Below are 23384 nucleotides of genomic sequence, written 5' to 3' on the forward strand. Positions count from 1 at the left end.
TTAATCTCTGGAATCGAAGAACAACAGGCGTCTGGTTTCTTTACAAGTACTTGATTTTCATAGTTGAATCTGTTACAGCTTCTTCATGACTTAATCTGGATTCATAACTTATATAGACCTTCCACAATATAGTTTCGCTCAACCTACCCTGGTCCCCTTCAGCTACCTGCCTATCCGCCCAAACGCTCCACTCAGCGTCAAAACTCTCATTGTCCAAAGCACGACTGTAATTGCCACATTCCCCATCATAACCTCGTTATAGCTATCGAAATTCCAAAACACCTCGCTGCCCATGCCTATGTAGTTCGCCCACATGTGACCCATATCCCCGCACGCCAGTATCATCAGGTAATATCGTGTGGTGCGTACATCTCGTGTGACGGATGTGCAGAGGATGTTCAAGGCGGCGAGAATCAAGAAGAGGCTGCCAAGGGAGTAGGCGAGGAGTATGGCAGTAGGAGGTGGTGGCGTTGGGGAGAGGGAAACGGGGAGCTGTCGCTCCGTGAAAGAGATGGGATCTGTAAAGGCGGCATGGGCGCCTAGGAGCTCCGACACTATAGGTTGTTAGCTCTGGAGGGCTTTAAGTTGGTAGAGAAGGTATTCCTGGTCCCGTGGGACACGTCTAGGTGCTGGCGCATAGCGTTGGAGAAGAAGGAGAGACTGGGCTTACTGGGCTCTAGGTAAGTAAATACCAAGGCTGGCCAGAAAGGAAGGCTTGTTCCCAATGCCATAGCAAAGTCGACTAGGAATTACGGGTTTTAAACCACAAGCTGAGATTGGCCTTGACTTGATAACGCGTACCTGTGTGCGATCTTGTTATATGGCGCGCCATGGCTCGACCCGCGCGGGCATGTGTTCGGAATCAACTCGGGAAGATTCCGATGCGTTTCGGCAAAAACAGGGCTTCACGCTTGGATGGAAATCCAACAGTAGTTGATACAGGTAATTATTAAAATTGACTCTATACTATAGTATCGTGGTATTCCCAGAGACCATTAACGCCTCGCTATCATAATCGTCAAATCAGAGTTGCCAACTTGGCATCTCCAGTAAACGCCCTACTTAAGCTCTGTTCCCAGTGTTATATCAACTGCACCTCACAGCACTCGGTAGATACGTAGCCCTATGCTACAGGCTGACATATCTGAGATTTCTACCAGCCTAAGCTGCAACTTAGACCATCTGCTCACCATGCCTGTCGGCACCGACAGGTTTCCTCTGAACACGGCTCGAGGCACTGCCGTGGTGGCCATGAGCAGGGCCGTCAGGGTGTGGCATCATGGTACCCCTAGGACCATCTGCAGCATCGAACGGCGCACCGCCCCAGCTAGTTCCCTCAATTGTACCCCATCCGGCCTTGCGAGTGAAGACGGCATCGTGGAATCCATCGAAAGAGCTTGGGCCGGCGCCATAGACGAAAGGAGCGTGACGCATGAGAGGGATATGGTTGAAGCGAAAGTCCCAGACTGAGGCGTAGGTCATGCGGTAGGCGCTGAAAGCCATGAAGGTGCCAATGACGGCTCCAGCAAGGATGTCGTACTGGATATCTGTTAGCAATGATCTCGATATTTGAAGCGACAGCTGTAAAGACTTACCCAGTTGTGGTATTCGTCGATGGTCAGGGCACCGCCGATCAAGCAGGCTCCAAGAATAGGTGCGTAAAGAGCGATGAGCTTCCACATAGCCGGGTGATGGTTGGAGAAGACCTTCAACTTGGCGTTGAGGTACAGATACAGGTAGACAAATCCAGCGAAGGCAGCCGTGGTGTGACCAGAGGGCATGGACTCGAGACTGTCGTTGATCTCCTTCCTGTCACCCGTGCAGATGCTGCGGTCGAACATGATCTGGCGGTATCCATTTGCGACGTTACCGTAGCCGCTACCAGCGTCAACGCCATTGTCGTTGGTGCCGACGGTCGGGAGAAGTTCGGCAGGGATGACAGGCTTGCAGACAGCAAGGAAGTGAGGGCGCAAACCACCAATAAGCCACTTGACGAAGACTTGAAAGACAGCGGCAGTGATCAAGGCGTAGAGCAGACCGATGGTTGCGTTGTTGATGTCCCAGAAGCTGCGAGCGCGGATTTGAACGATCAGGAAGACAGCAAAGGGAATGAAGAAAGCCATCAGAGCAGCAGCCCAAATCGGAACGATCTCGTTACGCATAGGGTAAGCGAACTGGGGATAGACAATCTCACCATCTTGGAAGATGATGGGGAAGCTGCGGCTTGGTGCTGGGTCAGCGAAGTAAACACCAAGACCGACAGCGCCCATGAGAGCCATAGTCAGGATATCGAGCCAGGTAGCCTTGAGCCATGATCCAAATCCAGGTCTGCTGTTGTAGGACGATGAGCCGCCCTTGGATGAACGCCTGGGTCTAGTCCGCTTCTCGTGAGCACCAGTTGCCGTTGTAGTGTCTGCGGCGACAGGCGTCGTGTTGCGCTTGTTAAAGAAACCCATGTTTGTGAATGGTGGGTATGGTTGTCGTGATGCTCTGCTGAGGTACTGGAGTGAGGTATCTATACGTCGTGCCGATGACGTATTGTTGTCTTTGTTGTGATTGTTTGCTCCGGAAAGAGTAGTCTGGGACAGCAAACCGCGTAGCGTGCCAGCAAAGCAAGCAGTACCCTACACTTAGCGTACCGACCGAGTATTCAAAGTGAATGAAGATAGGGATGGGCCTTGTGAAAACTAGACAGGAAGGCTTGCGATACGTCCCTTATATTCTAGGTCGGCAGCCCCCAAAGCTAATCTTCCCACGACACACCGTCACACGCTCACGTATTCTGCGAAACGACATCATTTCTCGCACCTCTCCCGCCGCATTGGTAAATTATCAGCCACAAACCTGTTACTAACCCTGCTTTCATCCTCGATCTGAACGGTTGGCGGCATAGTGATGTGGAGGAAATGAAGATCTTAACGCGATCAAGCGACCTGAGACAAGGAATCTTGGAAGCTGGCAAAAGCTTGGTTCGCGTAGCAAAAGCTTGGTTATGCTAGCGGTGGCTTCTGTGTGGCTGATAGAGTGGCAGTGATGTAATAAGTGGCTACACGGCACATCTGATGCCGGATTGTCCTTTATTTCTTCACGATGTGTGGCGCTGCGTCGATGGTGTCGCGTAACCTGCATGTTTCGATTTTCAGTGTGGATGACCGCGAATGACCTTGAGTGACGTCAGATCGTACAGTTATTTGAGGTCTAGAACGGTCACTCTTCCATGATTTAGCAATACTTTAATTTGTATCTATGCGAAACATATTAGCGACGTTCTGACTAATGAAGAACGGAGACGCGTCTCCAGGTACAAATACTGGCTGACTAGTTGTGCTGCAAAACTCGCCTGTCTCACGCAATCGTTATGGAGCATCGCAGGAAAATACGTGTAATTTCAAATACAATCAAATCTGGGTATGACAACGACGCGCAACACGTGAAAACTACATTCAGCCCAAAAAGCCCCTGAAAGCCAATAGGCGAACCCTTCAACCAGCCGCTTTAACGTCCTTACTCTCTCTCTCTGGGTATCATCCGCCTTCAAATATCTCAAAACTCCTTCCCCCCTCAACTGTGCGTGTATGCCACTATGTGCGACCCCCACATTGCCTAAGAGTGGATGTGTACCTCAGTGGTTCCACTGCGGTGCCAAGTCGCAAGCAGCACACCACAGCGGCCACACTTGTGCTGAACGTCCTTGAGCGAGTTCATCACGTAGGGGATACATCCTAAGCAGCAGAGGCAGCACAGACCGAGAGCCCAGGCGTGTGTGGTGTTTCCCGTCTCAAACGCGACGTTGGTCATGGCGCGTTGTCCGCACGCAGGACAATCTGCAGGCGCAGGACCGCGGTTTAGGCTTGCAATTGGTGTTGCGTTCTGGTAGACGGCTCCGCTTTGTTGCTGGGGGGGCATGCCAGGCTGAGCGCCAGCATGGTCGGGCTGGATGTATGCGCCTTGGGGGTGTTGGGGTGGCGGTGAGCCAGCAGGCTGGCCTTGAGGATGTTGCGCGTACATGGCTGGTTGCTGTTGATAGTGTTGCGCGTTTGGATCTTGATGATAGATAGGTGGTTGGCCGGTCATGTCTGGTGACTGAGGATATTGCTGCATAGGTACTTCAAAACTGTCAGCAAGAGAGCCATTGTGTTTGAGGTTTGGGAATTAAAGGCTGGAGAGCGGCGTGGTTATTCCAAACAATCATGCAAGTTCACTCGAATGCATTGAATTGTGTGAGGTTGAAGCGCAATGTCATAAGGAAGGCGACTGCTTACCATTTTGCTTCTCCATTGCGAAGGTTTGTATTGTCAAAGTCAGTAGGATGTTAAGTCTGGGTGTTGCGGTGGTGAGAAAACAGCCAGAGTTGTCGAGTAGTGTTGGAACAGCGGTACACTAGATATAAGAATAGTCGTGGGTTTTATCAAAGCATTAAGGCGTTCCGTATCGCTTGGGTCCATAGCCAAGGGGGCTCAAGGCCGGGTGTCGCGAGCACAGCCCTCATTTCGCGTGAAGATCAGTCGCCCTTGTCCCCGCGTAAGGCTCCTAGCTGATGAACGAGGCCAATGAACAGTCCCAAGCTCCTACACGTAGCATGATTACATGCACGCCTTCAGCCTCAGCTGCCTGCATTCGGGATAGGTTGACGGGCGTTGGCGACGTTGGCGATGGAAGGGTGTCAATAGCGCGCCAGGGAAAAGCGAGCCAAGGCTGCAATTTCCCGAACCAGTTTGGTGGTGTGCTAGAGCTTGGGGGCCAAATCTACACCACCTTCGTCTTTGTGCAAAGTCGTGTTAAAACGCCTTGCTGACTAGCTGCGCCGCAACGGGCATCGGCATGTTTTCTCGCCACGTCTGCTTGGCCACATCACTTCAATCCTCGAGAATGGACACCTGATTGAAGTATGATGATATTCAATATTAGGCGTAAGGCTGTGCAGTCTGCAACAGCGATCAGCACGTGAATACAAGAAATGTATGTACTAGCGTTTGGGGGCTGGCTGTTCCTGCAGGCGCCTATATTTGAGACCATGTGCCGCTTTTGGCGTCCACTAAGCTCGACGAAATAGAGTGCGCGGAGTGTTTGCGGTGTCTTTTTCCATCTCACCGGTCATGCACGGTCTACTTAATCCATCAGTATCGCGTATCCATGTCATCCAGATCGACGTCGTCTTCTGACTCTTCGCCATTTGTATGCTCTGCGCGACCGATATCGCTCCCGCTTAACAGCTTTTGCTGTTCAGGAGTCAAGTCCACGATAGTGGGTGCATAGTCGCCTAGCTCGTCGTCTGCATCTGCGCCGTTGACTTCCATCTCTACCCGCTCGCCGTCCTCCAACTCCAACATGCCGCGCTTCAGATACGAGCCCTCTGGTTGCCATCCAAACTCTTTCTGCATATAATCCTGCAGATCGTCCAGTTCGTCTACCAAATCGGCTTTCCATTTTCCGTCGAAGTCGTCGAGAGCTTTACGGAACTGACCGAAGAGCGGCTTCAAGAAGCCCCCACCTACGTCGTTCATATCGAACAAATCACCCTCCATGTCGGCACAATGACCAAGCTGTATCCTTAGACATTTCAAAAAGTCGAGGAACAGGTGGGATCGCTGTTTGACTGCCTGGCGACAAGTGAGTAAGAGTCGCAGAAGTCGTTTCCATTGTTCGAGACAGGAGTTGTTGTTGAGTGTCAAGACCATGAGGAAAGTAAACTGCAACTCGCCCAAAATCTCGTTTTCTCGACCCCGTAAGTCCCCTGCCTGGCAATGGTTGTCGATAAGATCACCGAGGAACCAGGATCGGTCCTGTGCAGCTTCTGTGCGTTCCCTTCCAGTCGCGCCTTCTCTCCAGGTCTTTTTGAGATCGATGGGTAGGAAGCGAAGCTCTTTCTCTGGATGTAGCATGCTATTGCTAGTCTCTAGGCCCGGTATGTCATCCAGGTCCTGTGTGGCAGAAGACGCGGATGTCAAGTTCCAGTGGTCGGGGTTCAGCCCGCATATCCTCGATAGCATGGTGGGTGTGACTTGTGATGTAAGCTTGCTCCAGTCTGTAGACTCCTCGGACCAGCCTTCTTCAGCTCCAGAATCACCCTCTTGTACACTTTGGCGATATGGCGTCAAGCCGTCTTTCCATATGCTTCCAAGATTTGCCTTGTGTCGCAACACTTCTGTCTGCGAAGTCTCGGCTACCAGATCTTCGGCACTCTGGTCCCACTTCTTGACGAATACTTGTGGCGAGCCTACACCAGGTGTGACATAGAACCATGCGCCATGTCTTACAGACAAGGTGCTGTCACTTGCAGTAAAGACGAAATGCAGGCCAGGCGGAACATTCTTGACACCCTGAAAACGCGGTGATGATGTAAAGGAGAGTAGGTCGATGCCAGCAAGTGCTTTTGGCGGCAGATTCAACAGTAGTACGCAGTTGTTGATTGTCGAAGGGTCCATGCTAGGGCGGAAGATTTCCTCGAACCAGGAATGTCGTAGAATTTTGAGGAGAGGTTTTTCGCAAAGCTCTACTCGAGCAGGTGAGAAATGGGGTATCATAAATTCCAGAAAGGGTAAGACGCAAAAATATTAATACACGTGAGCGCGGCAACCTAGCTCTGGGCCAGGGTCCAGTCGATGAATGGCGTGGGTCAACAAAGTACAGACGAAGAGAAAGCGAAGGGAAAGAAGAAGTTTGCGTCCAGGCGTCGCGCCCAGGGCTTAAGATTATGTTGTCGCATGAGTAGCTATCAGGTAACGTGTGGCCATCTGATGCCCTGTACCGGAAAAGAGCGCCCGATATCTCACCGAGCAGGGCGCCATACGTCATTGAGTTAGCATGAGGCTCGGCTCGGCATGACGATCTCCCCCGACTCCGCTTGTGGTGGAGGGAACTGTGTGATTGATGCGTGTTCCTTGACGAGAGGCTGCTGTGACAAGCATCTTGCTGTCTAGATGCGATCTGCGTGCACGACGTCTTGGCCGTCTGCCTCGTCTGCCCATCCGACCTGACCGACTACCAGTAGCCCTTACCGTGCAAGCGGATCTCTCAACAGACCCTGCATCACGCCGACGTTTTGGCTGCATTCGTCGGAGCTACCAAGCACCAACACGCGCACCAAGACAACGACGACAACGACAACGACCATGGACCGCCGCCGCGCTCCGGGGCTCTCCTCGCTCTCCTCACGCGGTCTACAGAACCACCACTACACGTCCCATGGCGCCACGCTCCGCACCCGCAATGCAGACTCGCTCTCCACCCAACTCTCCGTCTTCCAATCCCTCGTCCACAACTTCGCCGTCACACACTCCAAGGACATCCGCGCCAACCCCGCTTTCCGCGCCGAGTTCGCGCGCATGTGCTCGGCGCTGAACATTGACTTCCTCGCATCGTCGTATCACCGGGACAGCAAAGATGGCAAGGCGAGTGGGGGAGGTGGTGAGAGCATCTGGGCACAGCTGCTGGGTGGGAGTGTGAATGACTTCTACTTCAACCTGGGCGTCTTGATTGTCGAGGAGTGTCGGGCCACGAGATCGGAGAACGGCGGGCTGATAAGCGTCTCTGATCTCAAAGCACGCATATCCAAATCACAGCGCATCGGTGGAAGCATGCAAGTGAGCGATGACGACATCAAGCGCGCCGTAGACTCGCTCGCTCCGCTTGGTTCGTGCTTCTCCATCATGAAGATCGGACATAGAAGCTTGATAAGAAGCGTGCCCAAGGAGTTGAACACGGACCAAAGCACGGTGCTCGAAGCCATACAAGTTCTCGGCTACGTCACAGTATCCATGCTGCAGCTGAATCTCAACTGGGAGAGACCTCGGGCCCATGCTGTCGTCGAAGACCTCATGGCAGACAGTCTGGTATGGGTAGATACACAAGCTGGGGAGAATGAATACTGGAGTCCGGCCTTCCTGACTGCGGCCGCGGGAGATGTGACATTATGATACCCGGTGTTACCACCACCAACGACTTCGCAGACGGCCAGAGAGCTGGGTTTGGGAGCAAAACTCATCATTATATATACAGTCTATTGTACAACATTTTCATCACCACAGGAGTTCAGTGTTGCAGATCCTAGCCTCTTCACTGTCTCTCCACGCTCCCTTTGTATGGCTCAATTCAGGCAGCAGTCTACGGTGCCACCGCACACTCCATCTCCGAGCAGTATCCTCGTCGTCAAAATCCAGCACCCATCGATTGTACACGCGATTCATGACCAGTTGGTTCTGCTGACTCGGGCTATCTTCATCTACACCACCTAGCATGCTCTGGATCGCCGGATCATCATACGTCATCTCCGAATCAGAACTCGACTGATCAAACGTGCCGTATGCGCGCGGACGGCTCGACGAGACAGCCTTGGACGACACCTTAAGGTTGATCATGTCGCGGAGACGATGGATCGACGTTTGTGATTCGTTACGGAGAGGAAGAATCATGCCGTGCTTGTACGCGTCGCGAGAGAAGATCTTGAAAAGGTCCGAGGGTGTAGGCTCGTAACCTTCAATATGCATGAGTACCCTCCAAATTGGATTTCCCTTTGCGTCGACCGAGGGTGCGATGGGTTGGTAGCCGCCTCTCTCAACCAAGTTGCGTAGGGCAGGGTTGTAGGGCTGCATCAGAACGTTCAAGCTCATGGGGTGGCGTGTAGGTAAGAGGTTGTAGGATGAGATGGCGGCCGTGATGTCTTCGCCTTCTTCAATGAACCCCTTAGGTGGTGGAATGGCGGAGAAGATATTCGCAGGTTGATGGAGGGCGCTCAATTTGTGCAGCCGCGAAGCGTTCTTCTGGTACGCAAGAGCTGCTTCTGCGCTCTTGAAGAGGAGGTAGTAAAAGGGTAGACGCTCGAGACTCAAGGGGTCGCGACCAGGTACGACCTTGTACAAGTCATCGTCTCGATGCCAACCTTCAATGTGCTTGCCCTTTGGTATGATCCGACGGAAATCGGCTTCAGTCAACTCAGTGCTGCAATTTGTGAGCTGGAGAACAGTGACTTGCTCTCCTTGCTTATGCAAGGATTCAACCACTCGCTCTTTGAATGACTGAGTATGATTGGAGTTTTCTCGACGAACGACAGGCGTTGAGTCGGGGAGGTGGAGCTTTGGGTACCGGTCTCTTGGCTCAGACTGAGGTTGTGAAGTACTACTCGTTTCCGGGAAGAGCTCCTCAAGAAGCGATTGCTCACTCAATCCAGATGTATCGGGTGTTGGTTTGGAAGGCACATCGTCCGTAGTAGTTGTAGAACGCTCTAATCTCAGCCTTGAATCTGGCGGTACTTTGTCCTCAGTCCCCAAGGTCTCCTGAAATACCGTGCTCTTTCGGATACTATCCTCAGTGGTCGTGTTGATAGGGTTCGATGACTTCATCGAACGGGGCTGCGTATGAAGCCGACGCGTCAATCTCTCACTATCGCTCTTTTCCTCCAAGTTGTTTGACACGATGCTACTCTGAGCCCTGAGCGTGGTTTCTGTATGATCGCGATTAGGCTCAGCCCCTTCTGCGTGAACAAGGTCCCAGTTTCTGTAGCACGATCGTAGTAGAGTCCTAAGCTTGAGATCATTCTCTAGTTTTGCGACTTCATCTAACACACGCAGGCGATTGCGAACATGCCTGGCAACAGGGGCTACCGCAGGAGAACGCATTGCCTCTAACCGGGTAGCGGTCTTGCCTAATGTGACAACTGAATGACGCCAAGCTCGTTGACTATGCGGAAGAGCATCAGAACGAGACCTTGAGGAACGAGTCCCTGTATGCGCATGACGAGAGAAATCCCCACCCATGGCCAATGGTCTCCTCATTGATAGCGACTGCATCGACACAAATTGTTGCTCATTTCCCTCTAACGGTGCATGCTCCGTGGATGAAGTGTGATTTTCCTGGCGAGTCGAAGATGGTTGCCGATCCACCACGGTCTTAGCTTCCAGAGCGGCTTCGAGAGCTTTGACTTGCTCAAACAAGCCTTGAATCTGCTGTCGTATGATCGCAATGTCGTTGGTTTGAGGGCTTGTAGCAACGTCCTCGCTGATCGCTATTGGGGGTTGTTTCCGTTGGACTTTCTGTATGGTGGGTTGCTGCTCCCGTGTATTTTCACTCTTCTTGTGAGTGTCGGGAAAAGACGACACTTTTCTCAGAACGACTGGTTGATCTGATGACTTCTCTGAAGGAGTGTTTGACGTCCTCACTGGAAGGAAGTCTTGATCTCGACTCTCGGTGTTGTCTGCCTGTTTCCCGTGTGTACGTGCTTCCGAACGCAGTATCCTTCGCTGACGCTCTGCCGGCGATTCCACTATTCTTGCGATCTGCCCAGCCCCAATTTCCGAGGTTTGCTCTTCAGACAGGTCCTTTTTCGCTTCGCTTGAGTACGAGGTAGGAGTATCTTGTGGTTGCGGTTGCGAATCTGGCCGTGGTTCGGCAGATGATGTCTGAGAGTCCCATGGTGTAATTCTGCTCAAAGCTGAAGTCCACCAACTTTTCCTCTCTGTGTCGTGGCTGTTCGTAGTCGTGGTTTGCGGGGACTCATCGCCGACGGTCGAGGATTGTGCGTAGGTCCTCCTGTGGGCGCACCGGATCTGGTACGCGGTCCCTGAGGGATGACATGGCCGAAGATGTCCGGGAAGGCGCGGCGGTGGCATCAATTGTGCAGCTTCGTTACATTGCAAGCTGCCCTCTTACGAGCCCAATACTCAAAAGCTTCGGAACAAGGCCGCGCTAGCGTGTCCATTAGGCCTAGTGCCTCGGTTCGCTTAGTCACCCCAATACTCTCCACCACAGTGGGCAGCATGCAAAGATTCTGGAAGTGCTACGCTAGGAGACACTGGTGGAGCTGGATTCGGTCCACCTACTGCTCAGAGGCTTGAGCGTGAGAGACACTCACACAAACACGTGACGTGAGTCACACCAATATACCAAACCATCTCTGAGATTTTCATCACCTACCTTCGCCGCAGTAGGAAGTGATAATATGAGTCCAGCAACGTCCTACACTCTACGTCCGCTGGAGCGTAATCCGCCTAGCATACCCGGCAATGCGCTCGAGGGTGGCGCTTTCCGTGTGCATCTATCGCAAAAAGAATTAAAAGCGCTGGGACTTGTCAACGGTGACTGCATTCGACTAAGTACAGCTGCTGGTTTCAAAGGTCACGGAGTAGCTTGGCTAGCCTCTCAGACGAACCCTGGAAACAAGCCAATTGCCAAGGTGACTGACCTTCTGCGAGAGCAATACAATCTTTCTCTCAACGATCCTGTTTTCATCGAAAAGGTCGACTCCTGGAAGCCTCTCAAATCCATAGAGATCGATCTTGCGGATGCTCAAAATCAGATCGCCAAATTCAGCTCAAATGAACAACTTCTGTACTGGCTGCGACATACTTTAGGTAGGTCAACGGGTACTTCCTGACTAGCAGTTCTAACGTTCCCGTAGCAGTCGACTCCGACATTATTCTCCCAGGATGCAGCTTTCCAGTCCAGCAGAAAAGCTTCAAGCAGAAGAGCCACAAGATGCGCGTCACTGTGCAAAACATTGACCCGCATCCGACTGAAAAGCACGCAGTGTATTTCGATGAGCTCATCACTCAAGTCACCACCACTGGTGGCGTTCCCATTCAGCAAGCACCGAGAGCTCCTACACAAAACTTTCAAGTAAGGTTCGATGGGATTGGCGGCCTCTCTAGCCACTTTGCTACCATAAATAAACGCCTCTCTTATCTCACGAAAACCCTGCCTCATCAACGCGACCTACGCCTGTGTGGACCTACTTCTTTCCTACTACATGGCCCTGAGGGAACTGGCAAAAGTCTTCTGCTCGAGCGACTAGCGGAATGCCCATGGCAGGAAGTGTACCGCATAGATCCGGATACGCAACCAAAGGCACAAGCAAAGGCAATATCCGAAGCTTTTGAGGACGCTCGTGAAAACCAACCGAGCTTGATCCTCATGGACAATCTTGATAGGTTCCTCGACAAGGCTGATACACTTGTGAACAAACTGCGGACCGAACTAGCAAAGTTGGGTGGCAGCCAAGTAGTTGTCGCGGCAGCAGCACGCAGCATATACGACATTGATACTAGCCTTCGGTCACCGTCAGCTTTTAAGACAAAGCTCGAACTCTTTCCACCTAATGCTAAACAGAGAGAAGATATTCTAAGACAGATCTTGGGCACTACTAGCAGACTTGGTGACCTTGACTTCACGGCGCTAGCAGAACGCACCCATGGCTTCGTCGGGCGCGACATTCACGATTTATGTCTTCTCGCAAGAGACCAACGAGAACAGCAGATAGACGAGTCGATAAGCGAAGAGGAGAAAACCACATTTGGCGAGAAACTTGAGCAGACAGACTACGTGCGTCAAGAGGACTTTGATGCTGTATTTGGCGAGGTACAACCGACGGTATTGAAGGACAGCATTCTCGAAGTTCCAAAGGTCAGATGGACAGATATAGCTGGTTTGGATCACGTCCGCGCCGTGCTTGAAGCCATCACTATTCGTCCTTTCAAGGTGAGTTCCAACTACGCATATTCTCGCATGTCGCAATGCCTTGTATATGGTGTCCTGCGCTTTCATCAACATCTGCAATCTGTTCACCATACTAACAGCGTTTCTAGTATCCCGACCTCGACGTCAAATTTGGTGGACCTCAGTCTCGCAAAGGTGTCCTGCTCTACGGTCCACCTGGTTGCGCAAAGACTTTGATCGCGCAAGCCGTCGCAACAGAAAGCAAACAAAACTTTCTTGCAGTGAAAGGCTCCGAACTCATCAAGATGTACGTTGGAGAATCTGAGCGAGCTATTCGCGACGTGTTCCGCAGAGCACGCGCAGCGAAACCTTGCATCATCTTCTTCGACGAAATCGACTCCATTGGTAAATCGCGTGAGAAGACGCAGGATAGCGGCCTGAACGTCGTTACAACGCTATTGAATGAAATGGATGGTATCGAGGCACTGAAAGATGTCTTCATCATTGGTGCTACCAATCGACCTGACATTCTCGACTCGGCGCTCATCCGTACTGGCCGTTTTGATGCGCATATTCACATCGGCCTCCCAACCGAGGAAGCGCGAAAGCAGATCCTGCAGATTCACACGCGAAAGAGGCCGCTCGCAGAAGACGTTGATCTAGACGTTGTTGCTAAGAGGACTGAAGGGAGCAGTGGAGCAGATCTCAGTGGGTTGTGCGCTGTTGCTATCGAGTTGGCGATTACAGAGTATACAGAGGATCCGAGCCGTGAGGCAAAAGTGCATATGCGGCACTTTGAGCAGGCGTTACAGCAGCACGTTCCACATACCATTGCAGCGGAAGCAGAACGGTATAAGAACTGGCGACCAGGCAAGTCGTTATCGGAGGACTAGATCGACAGTGTCATCGGTTTTACCTGACAATGCATTATCTACCCATATTGATCAGGCTATTTGGGCCAACGTATTTTGTCCAAATCGTACCCCAGAGGGCTTCGCAGTGTTTTGCTTCTATAGTATATCAATACAGGACACAGCTGATACTTTCGGGTTACATTATAACACAATCAAGCAAGGGTATTGTGAAACAGATCCGCGACGCCGTTCTCTCCTCTGCACCAAGATTCAAGGTTGGTTTTCTTCGCTCAACCAGCAAGCTCCGTCTCTTTAAAAATTGGTATGTTGATGTCGAACTCCTCATCACACTTTGCCACTCTGCCCAAGATACAGTTGACTTTCTTCCTTGTCTGCTCGCTCATGTCCGCCACATGCGTCAGCGCGATATGATTCATGAGTGTTTCCACTCCGCCATAAACCCCCGTTACCTTGTCCTGTGCCAGGCAAAGTACGCAGCCAAAGTTGTCGTCGTTCGAGGTAGGGTCTGATGCTTTCTTCTTGACGTGGGATTTAGCGAGAAATATCCATCGATAGCGTATTCCCGACATCGAGATCTTGACTCGCGGATCAACAATTTCGACAGTCTTGTTCTTCTTGGTGGGATGCGGTGCAGTGAAGACGTCGCCTGTGAACGTGCTGCAGATGTAGAAGTACCAAGTCAGTGTATGTCTTACATGCATTTCGTACAGTCACAACCTACCATGACTTGCAGCCCCAGATTTGTCTCGTATTATAGTAACCCAAGGGCTGGGTACGAACGCTGATGCCCTTCTTAGGGTCCTCTCTTACAGCCCAGGCACCTTTACAGAACCCCCAGTAATCGTTATCCTTATTCGGGCGCCCGTTCATCATTCTTTCTCCGCCTGCAGGTCCGCCCTGTATAGTATCGGATCTGATGCTGTTGCGCATACGGTGACCTGGAAGGATACCGATCGGAGCAGAGCTACTACTGTCGGTCGAAGCGACAGAGGGCGTGATGCTGGCGTGTCGAGGGCGGAAGACAGCTGTAGACCCTGGCACCGAAGAAGGAGAAGCTACAGTTGGGGGAACGTACGCAGTAGTTTGGCAATCGCTGTTACTGCGTAAACTAGATGTACCACGTTCTGTTGGAGGCGTCACGTAATACTGAGGATGCGTTGATTTACTAATGTCCACGGCGTCCTTTTCAATTGGCACACTGTATGGCTGTATTGGGTTATATTGTACTGGTGACATAGACTGCAGCGGAGGGGGAGAATCCTGGTGGGGCCATGGCATATGTGTTGGTGCACTCACGTCATTCTTGGGAGAACTAGTCGATGGCGCATTGGTTTGAGGACGTAAGGGTGCCAGTGGTGCGATAGGCGAGGGTGTATATCTGTCTTCTGCAGTTGCGTAGGGAGAGGTATACGGTGAGCTTTTATAGATCTCATCGTGTTGATCGTATGATGACACTGGAGGGCGGACATGGTCACCTTGCGATGAATTAGAGCTGTTGCGACCGAGAGAAACCGCATTCGACTGCGCTGAGCTAGAGGCATCTGACCATTGAGGATGCAGCGTTTGCGTTTGTGTCTGGGGGTACTGATTGTTTATCTGTGAGGATTGGTTAAGTAACGGGCCATGGGGACGTCGGGGTACGCTTCGGTCCTTCTCTTTCATTGCTTCGTCATAGAATTCTCTGTCATTGAGCATGGTCAGGGTATCGCGTCGGGCAGGATGACCTCCGCTATGCGCATGGCCTTCTGGTGGTCTTTGTTCGTTCTCAATACCCAGTCCTTGGTAAGAGCTTATTATATGTTGAATGTCTCTCAGAATAGATGCACGGTCTCCAGGGCGGAGTCCATCCAAAGCTAAACTGAAGTTTGGATCTGCAGTTTGTGCAGGTGTGTAGGCCGATCGAGAGCCGCTAGACGTATCTCTAGTAGTCTTGCTCCCGCAATAGTCGGCCAAAGTATATCCTGTATCTCCAGGATCCATGTGTGGTAAGAAGCTTGTGGTAGGATAACTGTCCGATAGCGAGTGGATCCTGCCGTAATCATGCGCTTGTGCGGTCCGCACGGATGCACCCGTATGATCTTCCCCAAGCGGCCACAATTGCCGCACCATAGGCCTTGCTATGTATATCCTCTGTTTCAATTCGTCCAATGTCGTTAACGTCTCTGTCCGTTTCGTGATCGAGGCTTCGTGTAAGACATGTAAATTGAGAGGCAAGACCCCGCTAGACATTAAAAGTAAGTATTGTGCTGATATGAGTCGTCGGACTACTTACTTTGTAGCAGCTTGCTGTAAGCTATTGATGATCTGAGCCTGTAGCATGAATCCTATATGGTAGAGGCGCTCTCGAGCGGTATCTGTGCGCAGACATCAGCTCTGAAATCTACCGGAAGAACTTCTATCATAAAACTCACCGTCTCCTACGCGAACATAGTCGCCTAACTCTCTCTGATCTTGTTTCCACCTTAGGTCAATCTGTTGCTCCCCTGCCAACAAAGAAGCTTGCAGTTGCTCTTCTTGCCATTCTTGTTGAGCTTGATCGCGGGCTTTGCGAGCGCGGCGTTTCTGCTTGACAAGTTTGAGCAGCTCTGATCCACCATGGAAGGCTGATACGACAGCAGAAACAGCTGCGACAATCTAGATAATAGTAAGTAATAGCCAAAAGGTGAGGTCGCGTGCCCAGTCCAGAAACTAGGGAGGGTATATACAGAGCTCCAGAATGATGTCTAGGACGCAAGATAGCAACTTACCTCAAGACCGGACATCCTGTAAACGCTTGTTTCTTGCTGCTACAGTCGCTGAACTTTGTGGATTGGCTAGACAGCGCATCCAGCTCGTATCAATACCATTGGCGCGTAGCCTCGGATCGGTATTGCTATATGTCGAATGAAAAAGAGCTAAGGTCCAACGGTTCTCAAGTTGGCGGTCCCAGTGGACTCTCGAAGATCAGGTTCACTAAGCCTGAGAGGACGTCCAGTCGTGTATGGTGGTAAGCCTTCTATGGTCCTTGCTTGATCCGCGCGAGGGCAAGCAGAGCTAGGTGTCGAGCCGTCGCGTGGGATTATCCTGTCTAGGGAAAAGACACTGACGCCGGAATAAAGTGAAATGATTGTAAAGCGATGAGGGAAGTTGCTTGGAAGGCTGGAGAGGGTTCCATGCCATTGGTACTCAGCCTCACTCGAGCCGGAACGGATGGCATGCGACCGCTGTATACATTAGGCTAAGCCCTTGGTGAGCCAACAGCAGGCGACAGCATTGCTTGACCGAGGTGCAGTGCTCACTGTGCTATCTGGGGAGGTCTCTCCAATAAAGGAACTGTGGCTGTAGCGCCAGGCGGGCTATGTGGTGTCGTCTAACCTGAAAGCGAATGGCATACGGTATCACGAAGCGGGAAAGACTTGGCCGGTGGCTTTCTTGCAATCACACTTTCGACTAGTACAGATAGATGTACTGTGCTGCCAGTAGGATTGCTTATCGTATCGGGGGAGGCTTGAAGTTTGCTAGCAAGGAGGTGGAGCTGGACGATAGCCCGCGCCCCTGGCAGTCGCCTAAAAGCCATCTTTGTATGGAACGAACATAATGCTGCGCATGAGCTCCAAGTCTCGGAGGCACAAGGCTGGAGCTTGATGATTCCTATTGAAGCTTGGTATGGATGGGTGCCAGGAGATGAGAATGCGCCTTCTCGCCTGTCGCGCAGTCGCGGGACATCGCGAGCGGGGTCGTTCGCGCCATAGCCACCACGCCGCCCATGTGCCCTACCGAGAGTCCGAGACGAGTTACAGCCATGATCTGTGTATAGCGAAGCTTGTCTCTCAACCTGATGCACTGGACACCGAAACGTACCCATAAGCAGTCCATCTCCGTAAATATGAAAAATATTTCCAGACAGAGGCATGCAACTCATCCGTGGGGTTCACCGGTCGGTCCCATCCCAGGAATTCGGATTTCGATTGCACAGCCTTAGGCAGTAGCCTGGAGCTCACAAGCTGCAGTAAGCGACGCAGTAGCAATGAACGTATTGGTGTAAGTCACAAAGTATCATTCAGAAGCCTGGAGGCCTTTCAGTGGTATACCATTTTCCGCCTAACACCATTCTTTCCCATCTAACTCCTTCAAACCGACCAGCAGTACGTTTTGGATCATTCCTATCCCTATATATATGCACATAAGGAAGCCCAAGGATCTCCTAGAGAATGCAACCAGAACGACCCCCGCTTACAAGAAACACACCGCATGAATCAAAATGACAGGCGAGTGCATGTGCAACTCGAGCTGTGTCAGCGCGCAACGCCAGAGGAACACCAAGTCCTGATCGCTGGAAACGCGATTCAACGTCGACGGACATAGAAAAAAAAAATCGGGTTAAAGAAGAGTTTTAGAAGCGAAGAAAGACAAGAAGTCTAGGCATCCTCAAGTTGCACTCTTTGGCTCTTTCGGTTCCTGACTTCCACCATCGTAGGGGTCAGAGCCAATCGATCCACAACACGATCCTCATGCGGGCTTGTCATGGTACGAACCACAGCTCTTGGGCTGTTTGCTCTGCTGACAGATACACTCCTCGCAACGCCGACCATGGCCTTCGCCGTAGCGACTTCTTCCGTCCTTCCTTCCCTTCTTCTCGCTTGAATCTCTGCACGCTTCTCACCAAGTCTGCTGGCCGAATGTGGCGGAGTTGACAAACTTTGCAATCGTTGTAGAGGCGAAGGTGCGTCGAGGGGAGCTGAAGCCGGGTGTGATGAGAGCGCACTGAGTTTTGTGACTCTTGGCTGCTTCTGCGAAGGAGAGCGGGAGAGTGGGGAATCTGACACACTGTTGACCATAAGGTTCTCGCTTCTTGCAGTCTTGCCAGGCTTGGAGCAAATCTCCCACTCGGGCTCTCGCTCATCGAGGCGTAACTTGATGGGTTTGGAATGACCAGGTGATGCCTGAGCAACTATAATCGTGATTGATTCGGCCTCAGATTCGAAGCTGCGGATCGAAGTAGGGGTCAATGATGGCTTCAGGTACGGAGATGCGGCAGGCTTCAGTTTTGTAGAATCAATATGTACCGTTGGAGTCTCTGCATTTTGGGCGAAGGTTTGCTGAAGTGGAGACTTCGTAGGCATTGTTTTAGATCGCTTGAGATCCTTCCTGCTGCGGTTCATGATCGATCCGGAAAGAGGTGATGGTGCGCGATTTGAGTTGGTGGAAGGGAACAGCGAGAGTCGGGGTGAACCAGACACTGGAGTGGGCGATGTTACACTGCGGTGAAGGCTGTAATCTACAGGACTTTCGTCGTTTTCATTGCCCTGCTGTGCTATTAGCTGAGATCCAACGTAGCTCAAGCTGTGAGTACACACCTTTGCGGACAGCTCCTGCAGTGGCTTGACCCTCTCAGCATTGCCTTGTCGCCGTGCCAAGAGCGATGACCGGCTCGGGTCTGACTGCAAAAGATTTCCGAACATAACACTGTATCTCTCCATCGTTATGTCTGGAAGACTGACATCAAGAAGAGGCCCCCCGTCGTCTACAGACGTGGTGGGACCTGTTTTCGACACTTCAACCTTTGGCACAGGTGGGGGGGCGTCGCCTAAAATGTCTCGTGCTCCTAGATCCGGTGTTGTAAAAGCTCGTTGCATGGACTTTTTAGGTCCATGTGATGGGACACTTCCGAGCGTTAATGCCCGTTCCCTGGTCGCAGACGTCTCTGGTGGCGATTGAGGCGGAACAAACTCCCCAGGTGACCACTTGCGTGATGCTCGGATGTTGGGTCGATAGGTAGGTGGGGACACACTTCGCAGTTTCTCCCTCTCCTTTTCCTCCGGTTGAGATGCCTGAGGTGCCTGAGGTTCGAGTACTTCGTCATCATGGTGGCTGTCTGCTCGAGGTGCTGCAGCAACGGTCTGCGCCAGCTGATAGAATGAGGGCTTTTCCACTGGAGGTGGAGGCGCTTTACGGAATAACGACTTCCATCGACTGAGTTTAGATTTTGGTGCTTCCGGGCGGCTGGCCAAGGAAACTGAGGAATCGTTGGGTTGGCTTAACATCGCCATTGAAGAATCGGGAAACTTGGGATCTACTGTTGATATCGCCACCTGAGATGCCGCTTTCCAGTGTGAGCTTGAGGTAGGCGAACCAAGAGCGATTCCAATGACTCCCTGCTCTTTCGTGGCGTCCGGGCTGTAGAGTACAGTTGTGGAAGTGGTAGGTGATTGAAAGGAGTGGATATGATCCTGAGAATAGATCGATGCTACAGGATTTGTTTTCTTATGGAACATGGGTAGACGCTCTCCAGGTCCGCCTGACGTGCTTGGTCGCTTTGCCGTATCCGGAACTCCTAGATTTCCTTCAGTCCTCGAATCAGAAGTTGTTCCCTTGTATTTGTCAAAGTCTGTTTGAGGACCCTTAACGGGCGGCATTGAGTCCCCATTGTCTTGCTCCGTGGCCTCCCTGCGATTGTTTCTCAGAAACCTCAGCGATTTCGACCTTGTAAGCATCCCGGGCATCTTGGGTTTCAAGTTCGTTAGAGTATCGGAAAGTAAATTGAGGTTGAAGGAAAGACTAGAAGATATGAGCGCAGACGTAAAGGAATGGACGGCTCTATTGAGCCAGAAAGATAGAACAGGCCGCGACACAGTCGTGGGAAGGTTGAAAGAAGAAGAGACTCAAAGAACGGCGGGATTTGCGCAAGTATCACCACCGGTCCGCCAGGAAACGAACCTGGCGCCTCCACACTTCGCTGTCATCATACCAGCGGCAATCATCAATCCACTTTCGCGCGTCTGAGAGAAATTGCAGCGTCGAGAACCCGTCACGAGACCAGGGTCAGGGCAATGCACATTGTGTGAGACGGGCGAATTCGATTGGCTCCCCGGCTTGTCGCGCCAACATTACCCATGGCCGTTGACAGGATTACCTCGTAAGTGTCTTTGCAGGGTGACGATGCCGGGGGAACAAGCGACAAATGCTGCAGGGCTAAGAAGTTGTGGATAAGCACAAGCCTGGTTTCAAGATGACGCTGGGCCGAGGAGCAATTTCGCGATCCGCCGCCAAGACGATCTGACCGACATCACTGGCTGTGGTAAGATTGTCAAGCAGTCAAGGCTGCCCACAACTCAATGTGCTACGAGACGAGAGAGCTCAGATCTATTCTTGCGATACGAGAGCTGAGAGACACAAGTATAACAGCAAGTATGGCGGCACTTGGTTGCGCTGAAGCAGCAAGTGCTCGCCCGCCTATGATCGACGGGAAATGAGGCCCCAACACACCATGGATAACGGCGCGACGTTTCGGAAATACCCAGAGATTGCGCGCGAGGTCTCGCCGCCTTCCTAATCAGAGGCAGGCATGTATACGCGCGACGGAAGATTGAAACGAGACCTAATGGCCTGGCCTCAGGCACTTACGCGATGTTGTGTAGGCGGCTAATTCGCCGTACATGCAAAACGCATCCCACCTGTGTATGCTCAATCCAGAGGATATGCCGAAGGCGAGTATAAGCATCTTGCTTGCCATAACCCCACAGCCTGCTCGCGGAGCGTGCCGATACGCTGCTTCGCAAGCTCACCATGCAACTAATCGAACGACTGTTCTCGAACATCTCAAGCACAACTTGATGCTGGCCGTCGCACTATGTTCAAGTGCACACGAAGACGCGTGTCAAATGCAAAATCCTGCGAGGTATATTAGCGACCAATATACTAGCCTGGACAGCCTTCCAATGTTGAGAGAAGCGACCCTCTTCTTTGAAGAAATCCGTCTCAGGCTGGCATCGCGAACCTGATATCCTGATCAGCAATATCTCTTCTCGTCATCCTGAACACCGTGTGGCAGCATATGCGAAGCTCAGAACGGACTCGAGGTCACATTCAGCTCTTCCTGTTGGTCGCTTTCTTCTTTCTTATGTACTGCACAACACGCGTGCTCGTTTCTTCTCATTTCCTTGCTTCGCCCGAGCCGCTCATAACGATTTTGTGCTGTGTATCGTGTGGTTATGGTCGCACTCTGCAAGGAGTGTCGCAGGCGCTACGTCTGCGGTTTGTTCGAGTAGGGTACGGTGGTGCGGGAAAGCAGGGGTTAACGGAACGCTTGCTGTTCAGAATGTAGTAGCACAGGTGGGTCATTCGTCCAAACTAGTTCTACCTATTTTCCTACGTATAGCTAGATTGATCAGCGAGGTTCTGCAATACTTATCAACATATCGTCCAGAGTCGGCGAAGGTGTTCACTAATCGAGAAGCTCAGAAAGCGTCCGTGCGGGATTGGGAGAGAACGGCGGAGACTCCGAAGAGGACCCTAAGAGAATGTGTTCAGTAATCTTTTCGAAGTTTGCATGCATCTCGCGGCTTGTGGGAAGGTTACGCCCAAGCAACATGCAATGTGAGAAACTTTAGCACTCTGTGTTGTTTCGATCATAACTTGGCCTGATAGCTGAGTTGACGCGTTGTTACAATTTGCCTCTCAACCGATGGGAGGGTAGGTACCGGTGAGCCTTCCAGCAACCGCATGCCTCGATTGTATGCTGGCCATAAAACACATAGCGAACGACGATCAAGAGTGTGGAGAGAAGAACGGCGGGGACACCTTCGCCCGGTCGGCCACGAGTCTTGCCGAAAGTCTAACGACAGACCGGCAAGACCGCTAATCGGGCTTCTTTTGTGACTCTTGGTCCTAGAAACAACCAGACTTTTCAGTTCAGATTCTAATTGCCAATCTTCGGACGAGATCCGCGATGTATTGACAGCGGCGTCTACCGTTGTCGTCTTCCAAAGCAGATATATAAGGTTAACACCACGTTCAGGTTCATCTCTTGAATATACCACTCAACTACCAGTACCTATCAACAACCAATCTATCCACTCAGTCATTGTTCTTCAAGAATCCTAAAAGACCTCACGATACACCACTCCACACAACTTACTAGCTACCACCAAAGCATCCCTTTCTTTCCCTCTTTCTTCTCCAAATAAGACGCTACAGTACATCCGAATATCGTATCCATCGACCACAACATTCTGAACATGCATTTCAATCCCGAGAAAGAGATACCAGATCTGTCGGGAAAGAGAATTATCGTGACGGGCGGCAGCAGTGGTCTCGGCAAAGAGAGCGTCCTCCAACTCGTCAAGCACAACCCAGATAAAGTGTATCTCGCAGCCCGAACAAGCAAGCGAGGCAATGCAGCAATCGAGGAGATTGAGAAATCAGTCCCCTCAGCAAAGGGAAAGATGCACTACCTTGAGCTGGACATGGCATCTTTCGCGTCCGTCAAGCAAGCCGCCGATCGCATCCTGTCCGAGAACAACCGAATCGACATCCTTATGAACAACGCCGGAACAAGTGCCAACCCTGCAGGTCTAACCAGCGATGGCTACGAGATCCAATTCGGCAGCAACTACATGGGACCAACCCTCTTCACCAAGCTTCTCCTTCCACTGCTTCAGCAAACCGCCGAGCAACCAAACAGCGACGTCCGCATCATCAACCTCAGCTCTGAACTCTTCAAACAAGCACCTAAAGAGGGAATCTCGTTCCCCACGCTCACGACACCCGCTGAAGAGATAAGCACCGTAGCTCGCTACGGTCAATCAAAGCTAGCAAACTACTACTTCAGCAAGCTTTGCTCCCAGAAATATCCCAACATCACATCAATCGCTCTACATCCGGGTGTCGTCAACACGGGTATCTGGGACCACTTCAAGGAAAGGAGGCCTGTGCTAGGAGCGGTGCTTTCTGTCTTGTCTGGTCCTTTTATGACTAGTGTCCCCGACGGTGCGAAGATGCAGTTGTGGTCCAGTACCGCACCGAAGAACCAGGTTAAAAATGGTGCGTTCTATACCCCAGCGGGGAATGGTAAGGAATACACGCAAGCGATACTGAAGAACGATAAACTTGCGAATGAGCTATGGGAATGGACTGAGAAGGAGTTTGCTAAGCATGGGTATTAGTTGCAATCTTTGTTTAACCGTCTGAGCAAGATTCATTCATTTAGCGCGTCTTGAGATACCGACTTGTACTTGTATAGAGGGATGGCGATTATTGTTTGTCATTTAGTGAAACGCCAACGCCATGTTTATAGAGTAATAATAACGGAACAATATTGCTGCT

At 51.5% G+C, this 23384-nt stretch overlaps 10 protein-coding genes across 10 annotated transcripts; 3 read left to right on the forward strand and 7 right to left on the reverse strand.

Annotated features, from left to right (window-relative positions):
- Positions 1 to 162: 162 nt before the first annotated feature.
- On the reverse strand, positions 163 to 832 carry J4E82_004776 (uncharacterized protein; the record flags this gene model as incomplete). The annotated part of the gene is made up of 2 exons (XM_051731050.1): positions 163 to 554; positions 802 to 832. The coding sequence occupies 2 exons, from the start codon at positions 830 to 832 to the stop codon at positions 163 to 165; spliced, it is 423 nt and encodes a 140-aa protein (XP_051589257.1).
- A 341-nt stretch (positions 833 to 1173) lies between these two features.
- J4E82_004777 (uncharacterized protein) lies at positions 1174 to 2456 on the reverse strand (the record flags this gene model as incomplete). Its single annotated transcript, XM_051731051.1, has 2 exons — positions 1174 to 1539; positions 1596 to 2456. The coding sequence occupies 2 exons, from the start codon at positions 2454 to 2456 to the stop codon at positions 1174 to 1176; spliced, it is 1227 nt and encodes a 408-aa protein (XP_051589258.1).
- A 1147-nt stretch (positions 2457 to 3603) lies between these two features.
- Positions 3604 to 4278, reverse strand: J4E82_004778 (uncharacterized protein; the record flags this gene model as incomplete). The annotated part of the gene is made up of 2 exons (XM_051731052.1): positions 3604 to 4106; positions 4263 to 4278. The coding sequence occupies 2 exons, from the start codon at positions 4276 to 4278 to the stop codon at positions 3604 to 3606; spliced, it is 519 nt and encodes a 172-aa protein (XP_051589259.1).
- An 839-nt stretch (positions 4279 to 5117) lies between these two features.
- Positions 5118 to 6524, reverse strand: J4E82_004779 (uncharacterized protein; the record flags this gene model as incomplete). Its single annotated transcript, XM_051731053.1, has 1 exon — positions 5118 to 6524. One exon carries the CDS (start codon positions 6522 to 6524, stop codon positions 5118 to 5120), a length of 1407 nt encoding a protein of 468 aa, XP_051589260.1.
- A 588-nt stretch (positions 6525 to 7112) lies between these two features.
- J4E82_004780 (uncharacterized protein) lies at positions 7113 to 7916 on the forward strand (the record flags this gene model as incomplete). The annotated part of the gene is made up of 1 exon (XM_051731054.1): positions 7113 to 7916. The coding sequence occupies one exon, from the start codon at positions 7113 to 7115 to the stop codon at positions 7914 to 7916; it is 804 nt and encodes a 267-aa protein (XP_051589261.1).
- Positions 7917 to 8018: 102 nt separating this feature from the next.
- J4E82_004781 (uncharacterized protein) lies at positions 8019 to 9338 on the reverse strand (the record flags this gene model as incomplete). The annotated part of the gene is made up of 1 exon (XM_051731055.1): positions 8019 to 9338. The coding sequence occupies one exon, from the start codon at positions 9336 to 9338 to the stop codon at positions 8019 to 8021; it is 1320 nt and encodes a 439-aa protein (XP_051589262.1).
- Positions 9339 to 10933: 1595 nt separating this feature from the next.
- J4E82_004782 (uncharacterized protein) lies at positions 10934 to 13319 on the forward strand (the record flags this gene model as incomplete). The annotated part of the gene is made up of 3 exons (XM_051731056.1): positions 10934 to 11345; positions 11396 to 12468; positions 12576 to 13319. 3 exons carry the CDS (start codon positions 10934 to 10936, stop codon positions 13317 to 13319), a joined length of 2229 nt encoding a protein of 742 aa, XP_051589263.1.
- A 251-nt stretch (positions 13320 to 13570) lies between these two features.
- On the reverse strand, positions 13571 to 15281 carry J4E82_004783 (uncharacterized protein; the record flags this gene model as incomplete). The annotated part of the gene is made up of 2 exons (XM_051731057.1): positions 13571 to 13958; positions 14023 to 15281. 2 exons carry the CDS (start codon positions 15279 to 15281, stop codon positions 13571 to 13573), a joined length of 1647 nt encoding a protein of 548 aa, XP_051589264.1.
- Positions 15282 to 17698: 2417 nt separating this feature from the next.
- On the reverse strand, positions 17699 to 19783 carry J4E82_004784 (uncharacterized protein; the record flags this gene model as incomplete). The annotated part of the gene is made up of 2 exons (XM_051731058.1): positions 17699 to 18589; positions 18638 to 19783. 2 exons carry the CDS (start codon positions 19781 to 19783, stop codon positions 17699 to 17701), a joined length of 2037 nt encoding a protein of 678 aa, XP_051589265.1.
- Positions 19784 to 22297: 2514 nt separating this feature from the next.
- Positions 22298 to 23224, forward strand: J4E82_004785 (uncharacterized protein; the record flags this gene model as incomplete). The annotated part of the gene is made up of 1 exon (XM_051731059.1): positions 22298 to 23224. The coding sequence occupies one exon, from the start codon at positions 22298 to 22300 to the stop codon at positions 23222 to 23224; it is 927 nt and encodes a 308-aa protein (XP_051589266.1).
- Between the last annotated feature and the right edge of the window lie 160 nt (positions 23225 to 23384).

The sequence above is a fragment of the Alternaria postmessia genome (assembly GCF_024291825.1).
Source record: "Alternaria postmessia strain BMP 2775 chromosome Unknown scaffold_23, whole genome shotgun sequence".
In the NCBI taxonomy this organism is placed as follows: Eukaryota; Fungi; Ascomycota; class Dothideomycetes; order Pleosporales; family Pleosporaceae; genus Alternaria; species Alternaria postmessia.